Here is a 9671-nt window from a genome sequence, read left to right as displayed (position 1 = left end):
GCAAAGCTCGGTCTCTGGGTCTTCTTTTGGTCCTGATATATGCACATATAACAGCCTGATTCATGTGTTGTGTTTGTTTGGGAAAGCGAAAGATGCGTTGATTGTATGGGACGAATTGAAAGTATCTGGCCATGAGCCTGATAATTCGACATATCGGATTCTGATCCAAGGATGTTGTAAATCTTACCGGATGGATGATGCAATGAGGGTTTTTGGTGAGATGCAGTATAATGGGTTTGTCCCTGATACTATTGTGTATAATTGTCTTTTAGATGGGACACTCAAGGCAAGAAAAGTCGCTGAGGCTTGTGAGCTGTTTGAGAAGATGGTTCAGGAAGGAGTTAGAGCTTCCTGCTGGACATACAACATTCTAATTGATGGGTTATTTAGGAACGGTAGGGCGGAGGCTGGGTATACTCTGTTTTGTGACTTGAAGAAGAAGGGTCAGTTTGTCGATGCCGTTACTTTTAGCATTGTTGTATTGCAGCTTTGCAGGGAAGGGAACCTAGAGGGAGCAGTGAAATTGGTAGAGGAGATGGAAACTAGAGGTTTCACTGTGGATTTGGTTACAATTAGTTCACTCTTGGTCGGATTTCACAAACAAGGGAGGTGGGATTGGAAAGAGAAGCTGATGAAGCACATACGGGAAGGAAATTTGGTCCCTAATGTTCTCAGATGGAACGCTGGAGTGGAAGCTTCATTGAAACGTCCACAGAACAAAGATAAGGATTATACTTCAATGTTTCCAAGTAAAGGAAGCTTCATGGATATCATGGACATGGTGGGTTCGGAAGACGATGGAGCTAGGGCTGAGGAAGCATCACCTATGGAAGATGACCCCTGGTCGTCATCTCCTTATATGGACCAATTAGCACACCAGAGAAGTCGACCTAATCCCTTGTTTGGTTTAACCAGAGGGCAGAGGGTTGAAGCAAAGCCAGATTCTTTTGATGTAGACATGATGAACACCTTTCTATCTATCTATCTGTCCAAAGGTGATCTCAGCTTAGCCTGCAAATTGTTTGAGATATTCAATGAAATGGGTGTAACCGATCTCACGAGTTACACCTACAACTCTATGATGAGCTCGTTTGTCAAAAAGGGTTACTACGAAACCGCCCGTGGAGTGCTTGACCAAATGGGTGAAAACTTTTGCGCATCGGACATAGCAACGTACAACGTGATAATCCAAGGATTAGGAAAAATGGGGAGAGCCGACTTAGCCAGCGCGGTACTCGACAGACTCACAAAGCAAGGAGGATATCTAGACATTGTAATGTACAACACACTGATCAACGCTCTCGGGAAAGCAAACCGGTTAGACGAAGCAACACGACTGTTTGAGCACATGAAGAGCAACGGAATAAACCCAGACGTTGTGAGTTACAACACAATGATTGAAGTGAACAGCAAAGCAGGGAGATTAAAAGAAGCATACAAGTACTTGAAAGCGATGCTAAATGCAGGTGTTTTGCCTAATCATGTAACCGATACAATCTTGGATTATCTTGGTAGAGAGATAGAGAAAGCAAGATTCGAAAAGGCTTCTATTGTACGAAACAAACCAAAATAATGGTACTTCCTCTTAGTTTATTTCAATACAGAGAGCAATAAAGAAAGAAAAAGAAAGATTATAAACAAAAGAAGATTCATCAGCAGTTTGCAATCTCAACAAAACCTAATTGCAATCTCTCTAATAAATGATTCAAAACGAAAATTTAAAAGAGGCCGAAGAGAATAGAGAAGCCAAGAAGCATAAGCCAGACAATGTGGATCAAAAGCAGAGCTTGTCCAGGAACAGACAAACCAACACCATTACCAACATCACAAGCTCCTTGTTTAACAACACGAACACCATGGCACAAAGCATCGGAACAACCACACCAGTAAGTAACGCTGTCTTCACCGCAAACCGGATCAGCCCTGAAACACTTAACCGGACACGAAGACGGTTGAACCGTTCCTTGACAGAAGAAGTTGCCTCTGTTTTTTTCGCCGTTGTTGTTAATCTTCTCCGAAGGTAACTTTATAATCTCTCCTCCTTCAACAATCTCCTTCGAAATGTTATTAGCGGTAACCAAAGATAGATTCAGAAGAATCAGTAAAAGAAACGAAATTACGGCCAATGACGGCGAGATCGTCGACATTGCCGAGATTTTGGAAATTGAATTTCGCCGGAGAATCAGTCAGAAACCCTAAAATCTGAAAGCGAGTTTTTTTTTTTTTTTTGATCTTTTGGGTTTTCCTTAAAGAAGGAAGGTAAAGAATCTGAGAAGAACGTTGTTTCCTCTCTCTTTTCTTGAAAGGAAACAACGAAGGAGAAAAAGAAAGAAAAAAGAACAAAAAAGGAAAAAGAAAGAATTAGGAAAAATCTTTGACAACAAATTACCTTTAATATATATATATATATATATATATTTTTTTTTTTTTTTTTGGGTATTCCAAATTACAAGAAAAAAAAAAGAATGTTATATAATTAAAATATTTGTGTATGAGTTGGAACAGTTTTGGTTAATCTAACGGCTACCAAACAAAGGAAGAAAAAAACAGCGAGCATTGCTTACACTTTTACAGTTGGCTTCCCACGTGGCGAAGTTTAACTTACAAAAGGAGAATAGAACTTCATGCCGTTGTTGATTTAGACATGTGAACTTTGTGCTGTCTTTTATTCCGCGTGAGATCAACACGGTGGTGCATGTATGAGATTTTTGAAATTCACTATCTCAGTTTATTTATTAATGAACTAAAAGCATTTTAATATTGGGGGAAAAAGTCGAAATTGTTTATAGATCAAGTCCAAATGTCCAAAGCAAGTAAAGAAAAAGTATAATTTATAATTTTCTCCTGATATTTTCTATGTTATTGTTCTGTGTTTATTATGAATATGTATGTGATGTGTTCTTAGATTGTTCATAACATGTAAGGATAGGTTATTTTACTCTATATATATATATATATATATAAGATAACATAGAAAATATCTGCACTTAATATGTTATTTTACTATAATTATTCTGCACTTAACATGTAAGGATAGGTTATGATATATATAGATATATATTATCTTATATTAAGTGCAGAATAATTATAGTATCAATGAGTAGCATACAACTTATATATAAGTGAAATGAATGTTAAACAATTTTAACAAAAAAAATCTTATTATATAAAGCTTAATTTTCAAAGTTAGTAACTCACAGGATAGTGACATATGCCAATATTATCAATTATAGATTTTTTTCATGTGTAATACAAAAATTTAACAAATTTTAAATTAGAAAAAATATATATATATATATATATATTTTACAATTTTTAAAAATATGAATAGGTAATTCTAATACATATATAAAAGGACATTCTAATTTTAAGATACTAATTCTACAAGAGAAATGTTAAAAAAAATTACATAATTAATTAATTTAATATCATAATTAAATAAATTATACTAATTAGTAATTATTAATCCTAAACAGAAGAAGATTGTAAATACTCACCTCGATATAAACAAATAAATTGTCTCATAACAAATTAGTTTCTTAAAATGCTCCACCACTAATTGATCTTCGTTACATTTTTAAAACTTTTTCTGTAATTACTAATGTTTTTTTTCGTCTAAATAAGTTGTATTTAATTTCTCAAATCAGTAAAAAAATTGTTCTATTAGCCATATAGACTGAGATACAGAATCAGAATAGAATGCAGAGAAAATGCAACCCAATTTTGCCAGACAATGAGCCGCACCATTATAAGCTCTTTTTGTAAAACAGAAAGCCACATATTTAAACTTTGATGACGAGAAGTGTATATCTTGTAATTACTAATGTATATTTAGTTTCTTCAACTAAATTCTACGAAATTCCTAATGTATATTTATATGGGTTTCTTGTATTTACATCCCAATATACATGAAAACAAAATTTAAATCCAAACAACTTCAAAAATTTGATAAATTTCACAAATTCAACTTCCAGAAAACTAATAAGTGGTTGAGGTTTTATTATTGGCACACTCTGTGTCTTTAAACTTTTTTTTTTAATATCTTATTAATCTATTCTGATTATAATTTTTAAAATGGACTTTTGATATTTCTTTCTTTTTATTTTATTTTCTGTCATGAAAACTTTAGTGATTTACTACTTGGTTTATTATATGTTTTTGCAATAGAATTTTAACAAAATAAAACTGATTTTTGGAAACTATATTACGTTTTATTATATCAAAGAAATTATATTACGCTTTACGATAACTACTTTGTGGTTGAAACTCTACTAGTGGCAGACTCTGTGTCTTTAAACTTTTTTCTTTAATATCATGGATCAATATACTTGAAATCAACTCAATTTGCTTTTTTTTTTTTACGTATTGTTATATTTAATTTGATCTGCTAAAAAATCATGATACGACATATGGTGACCCTCATATAAATGAGTTAAAAGAGGCGATCATGTTTGATATTGTGATGGGATTATTTTTTTAAGGGATTTTTAGGAAAAAAAGAAAATTTCTTATGGAAAATGTAAGAATTTTCAAAAAAAAAAAAAAAATGATATCTTTTACATAACTCATTTACACAATCGGTACAATTGACTTTGAATAGGCTTGAATTACCACTATCTAACGTTATATCTTCATAGACAGAGTCGTGCCTAAGGTCATGGAGGCCAGAGGCAGTAAAAAAAAAGAAACACTTTAACTCATATCAAATAAATAAATAAAGAAATGGTAACAACTGTCATATTTAAAAGAGTCGAGTCAAAATAAAATATTAGTTATAAAACACAACATGAATATCAAAAATAATGATACCAAAGAAGTTGATTGTGCTAAAGGATTGCAAAAACAATGAAGAAGAAGAAACACGCTTAAGTGTGACCTTAGGAAAAATAAATAAGTTAGATTTTTATCCTATAATTTGTTATCTTGATTTTAACTTTCATTTATAATTTGTTTATTTTTCTTTCTTTCTTGTAAAAACTTTGTGCCTCTAAGCATTATGTTTCTCAAGTTAAGCTTATATAGTTAGACCATGGCCACTCCAGAACCGCTTTAGAGTTACTCAAAATTAAACTAATACTATAATTAATATTAATCTAATCAAAGCAACCTACTAAAACTTTAAACAAAATCATCCTTTCAATGGAGAAACCTTATTAAGGTTGCTTAATCATTAGAATTCAAATTTTTTCAACAATTGCTTAATTATATTCCAAAATGAAAGGTTGTCAATTCTTACAAATTTTCTTAGTAGTGTTACAAAACAAAGTGAAAGAGAAAACATTTTACATAACAGAAGATGGAAACTCAATGAGAGGGAACTTGCGGCAAACATCGATACCAATGGTTTTAGCAAGATCAGATTCATCCCCATTTGGACCAGTCAAATTGGCCTACAAGGTTGGCTACTGTCATCTCTGCCATTGTCACCTAACTCGAGTCTTCCATGTTCTCCTCTTCTCCAACCATAGACCTAAGATTGTATATAGCCAACTCACAACATTTTTACAGTTAAGATCTATATCAAGCTTAAAAACAACCCAGCCATGGCTCGATCATATAATCAATATTACGCCAAATCTGTATCAAGGTGAATCATGAGAGGATATGATGCAAAGGGACAAACAACAAAGAAATGGGCCAAAACTTATAATGTCATGACGAAGTCAAGTTATACTGTTCCAGCGTTTAGGGACAATCAGGACCAAACTACTAATGTGTTCATAAGATAACAGAACAAACGTATAGAAACACACAATCAACAGTATGTATTAAGCTACCAAAATTCATATGAGAGACAAGACTTTTTAAACAGAACAATCAACACTTTGTATTCAGCTCCTGATTATATAACATATGTTTTGACCCAAAAAAAAAAGATTATATAACATATGTAAGAGACAAGGCATTTTAGACAGAACAATCAACACTATGCATTAGCAAATAGCAATCCTCTCTAACCTTTCCATCCATTTCTGATACAGCAGTGTTTGCAAAATCTTCACTGCTGAAGCTGACAAATCCAAAACACCTCGACCTCCCTATCTCTCTGTTTGCGATCACCGTAGCTGCACACAAACCAAAGACACAATCACCGTAACGAACAATATACAAAAACCACAACAAACAGGACAAATAGGTTCCTTAACACACTACAAAAGCCAGACACTGAGACCATATCACAAAACGCTCATCAAACCAACCTAACATACTTTCCTAAAATTAAACCAACCTAAAATTAATAAACAATCATATCAGAATCATCAGTATGAGACTACAAACTAGGAACCAAAATCATTATGAGTATTGACTTATATATCATCACGGGGTTATCAATTCCTCCAAATGATAAAATGGGTCCTTTCTCATTGCCTTTAGCTGTGTGATAAAATGGATCCTTTCTCACTATCCTCCCATTCATACTCTCCAGAAAATCGCTTGCGTTAAATCTAATCATTCAATAGCCAACAAAATACAGTGATTCTTTAGTTAGTTATAGATACTAAAACAAGGTTTCAAGTCTCTTTGTGCCTTCCTAATATATCTATGATTCGCAATGTAATCACTAATCATCAGCCATACTCTCATAAATTTGAATTGACAAAGAGGATTGAAGATTCGACAGAACTCACAAACCATCAAAGCAGATAATTTCCCTTGTGACGGAGGATGGATTGTGACAGAGGATGAGATTGTGCGCCCAGCAAGTCTGGTGACTCTCCTCATGCCTTCATGTGGATCTGTGATTGATAGTTTCGTTGTGTTTTTGAAGCCGGATCAAGAGACCGAATTCACTGTTTCGCGTTTTGTCGTCAGAGGAAAGAGAGAGAGGTTTAGGGAAAAGAGAAGAAGAAGATAGAGAAAAAAAAAATATCTCTTTTATATTTTATCAAAAGCCAATTAGAAACTGACACGTAGCGTGTCTTAAGGCTTCCTTCCGATACTTCCCAGAGCAACGGTTCTCAGTGTTTTGACCCAATTTTTTTAGTTTTTCTTTTTTTTTTCCCTAAAAATTGTATGAATAACGCTTAAAATACACCACTGGACATGCTTTTAGAAACAAAAATGAAGACGGTAGGCCAAAGTTTATTTTTTGCCTACAAAGGCACGACTCTGTTCATACACAAACACAATCATCCTATGCTAAACTAAAAACAATCTCTTATCAAACATTTTTAGAACGGAAATAATGATTCTAGCGAAAATACTGACCTCAAAGTTAGCTCTAAGTCTGAGCTACTATTACACTATCAAACCACACTTCATCAAAATATGAACCAAAATACAGTACGTACAGGATGTTGATTGGGTGGTTTTAGAAAACCAGACCAAAAAAACAATACAATCGGTTATCTAGAAAAGGGTAAAATAGTCATAAACCCTAAACCATTAAAAACCCTAGAAAACAGAGTGAATAAAAAGGGCAGCGCCACTCATCTCTTTGTAAGATCATCATCTTCTTCTTTGTCAAGTCTCTCTACGTTCTTGTTTTTTCATTTTTATGTTTTCTTTTGGGGGTAAATCTGCCTCCTTTGAGTAGCTTTATGAACCCTAAGTTATTAGGCAATTTCATATTTTGGCTTAGTTAGGAGGCGGAGATCAATCTGATCATCAATACGTTTCTGTGTTGTTTCGATTTATGGCTTTTTGTTCCGTGGAGAAGCTTCTATTGTTTACTTTTAAACTGAAGCTTCTTTCTCAAAAAGTTTCAGACATCAGTTTCCAGAGTGTGTTATGTCTATAGCCTCCGAATAACGAGAAGGTGAAATATAGGAACACCTTCTGGTTCAGACAGAGGCTTATATCAAAACTCGAATCAGTTTTTGTGAGTGAAAAAGCTCTCCTTTTTTGCCCTTAAAATCCAATTATCCTTCAATGGATAGATTCGAATATTTCTTCTCAATTGGTTCTTTTGTTTTTGGTTTTACAATTCTTCTGATTAGATTACTTTGATGTGGAGAGAAATTTGCGTCAGACTAAATGAGTATAATGCCCATGGGCATAGTATAATCAGGAAGGAACCAAACTCAATTGTTTGCCAAGAAAGCTTTTCACCTCAATTAGCCAAATAAAATAACTAACGAACAAGTACAGTAGTACTCTTCAATGAGAAGATTCTGTTTGACTTTTGAAAAAGGTAAAAACAAAAGACGGTACAAGTTTGTAGGCTTGTAACAGTGCAGATGGTTATTAATGTTTCATTGCAGATGGGAGAGAATGTGTTCAACAAAAGTATACACAGCTATATATATGATAGGAGCCAGTGCCACAAAAAAGAGTATACTTGATTGGGACATATGTTGGAAATTTTGGGATTATAAAATGTGCAAAGGTGTATCCTGTCTATTTAGACCCTTCCTCATTGGCTCTACTGTTCAATCTGACTATAATAAACTCCAGCATCAATCAGATTGCAGTAATATTATCAAGCCAAATGTGTCTCATGAAATTAACAACCTACATCAAAAACTTCCGCTCACAAAAGAGACTGGCCAGAGAAATATGGAGAATTGGCAGCCTTACCAACTCTTACGAGGCTCAAGGCAATCATCATGACTGTTTTCGACATCATCATGCCTAAACCTTATTTTTTATTTCTGCATACATGGAAAACAAATGAAAAAAAATGTAAACCTTATGTAATATCATGTAATTATTCAATTAATGAAGCCAGCTTCCAGGAGATAGCAAGTCATGCTATTAGTATTAGCTTAATACAATTATCTTTGATAATCAGGCTTATAGACATTAAGTACTAAGTAGCCTGTTTTAAGGTGTGATGACCATGGTAGATGAAAATCCCTCTGAAGCAGACGAAAGAAACAGTGAGGGATTAGTGCAACCAGGAACTTGCCCATAAGTGATGATGCCGTTCAAATGCAAACAGAAATTCAGAGAAGGCTACACGAGCAACTTGAGGTATCATATACTGTACTCTGTGGATTCACTATAATTAAGGCAGCAATAAGTGTTATCTGGAAATTTTGTTCCTATATGTGTAGTAACAAGACCAATCAAGTCGAGCCAAGTTCAGTAACTCTCATGAAAAAGAGACAAGAACTAAGCATTTAGTTTATATGATTTCATTAAAACATAGTATTAAACTGAGCCAGGTATAGCGACATTTGCAGCTCAGGATAGAGGAGGCTCAAGGAAAGTACCTGTAATCAATTCTGGAAAAAGGACAAGAGACTCTTGGAAGACAGAACTTAGGTGCAGCTGAAATTGAAGCAACAAAGCTCAACTCGAAGAATGAGAAACTAAAGTGTCACCAGAATATCCAGACTTTAGTTTCCTAGAACCAAAAGACCTGCAGAATTTACGCCATCAACAGATGCAAACAACTTATCAACCTAACTCCTCCCTGGACAGTTGCTACCTTAACTGAAGAATCCCAGAAAGCCCCAAAGATGCTGGAGAACAGACTGGGATTAAGAACATATATTGGAGATTCAACTTAAGAGCAGAGAGAGATAATGAAAGAGCCATTCTTCCATAAAATGGATCTCACAGGGGCAGAAGAAGAAGGCCTCAAAGATAATCATAACAGGCCATATCTTTCCACAATGGTTAACAACAAAGAACTGAGAATCTCGTCTTCAAGGAGAAGCACTAAAAGATTGTCAATAGGAGTGGGATTACATGAACACAGAGGAGGGAGTAGCAACAACAGA

At 34.3% G+C, this 9671-nt stretch overlaps 3 protein-coding genes and 1 pseudogene across 6 annotated transcripts in view; 2 read left to right on the top strand and 2 right to left on the bottom strand.

The window, feature by feature from the left end:
* Window positions 1-1810, top strand: part of LOC104737623 (pentatricopeptide repeat-containing protein At4g01570-like) — a 4606-nt gene extending 2796 nt beyond the window's left edge. Inside the window, exon 2 of one of the 2 annotated variants that reach the window (XM_010457842.2) lies at window positions 30-1810. In XM_010457842.2, coding sequence (XP_010456144.1) covers window positions 30-1573 — 1544 coding nt within the window. In that variant the 3' untranslated portion in view covers window positions 1574-1810. The remainder of the gene's footprint in view (window positions 1-29) is intronic. The other variant, XM_010457843.2, reaches the window with a different exon arrangement.
* Window positions 1702-2349, bottom strand: LOC104737622. The gene has a single exon (XM_010457840.2). The coding sequence runs from the start codon at window positions 2145-2147 to the stop codon at window positions 1719-1721; it is 429 nt and encodes a 142-aa protein (XP_010456142.1). The 5' UTR covers window positions 2148-2349; the 3' UTR covers window positions 1702-1718.
* Window positions 8623-9671, bottom strand: part of LOC104713167 (ribosomal L1 domain-containing protein CG13096) — a gene marked incomplete at its 5' end in the record, with an annotated part of 4780 nt that continues 3731 nt past the window's right edge. Inside the window, 2 exon segments of one of the 3 annotated variants that reach the window (XR_002034765.1) lie at window positions 8623-8987; window positions 9159-9307. 3 annotated transcript variants of the gene reach the window in all.
* Window positions 8864-9668, top strand: LOC104738524 (annotated as a pseudogene).

This window comes from Camelina sativa, chromosome 13 (genome assembly GCF_000633955.1).
Source record: "Camelina sativa cultivar DH55 chromosome 13, Cs, whole genome shotgun sequence".
Taxonomy (NCBI): Eukaryota; Viridiplantae; Streptophyta; class Magnoliopsida; order Brassicales; family Brassicaceae; genus Camelina; species Camelina sativa.
Note: the sequence above shows the minus strand (reverse complement) of the source record. Positions and strands in the feature narration are given on the sequence as shown.

Bases quoted from the DNA above. Each gene is read 5' to 3' on its own strand.
- LOC104737622 (XM_010457840.2), bottom strand. From the start codon at position 2,147: ATGTCGACGATCTCGCCGTCATTGGCCGTAATTTCGTTTCTTTTACTG.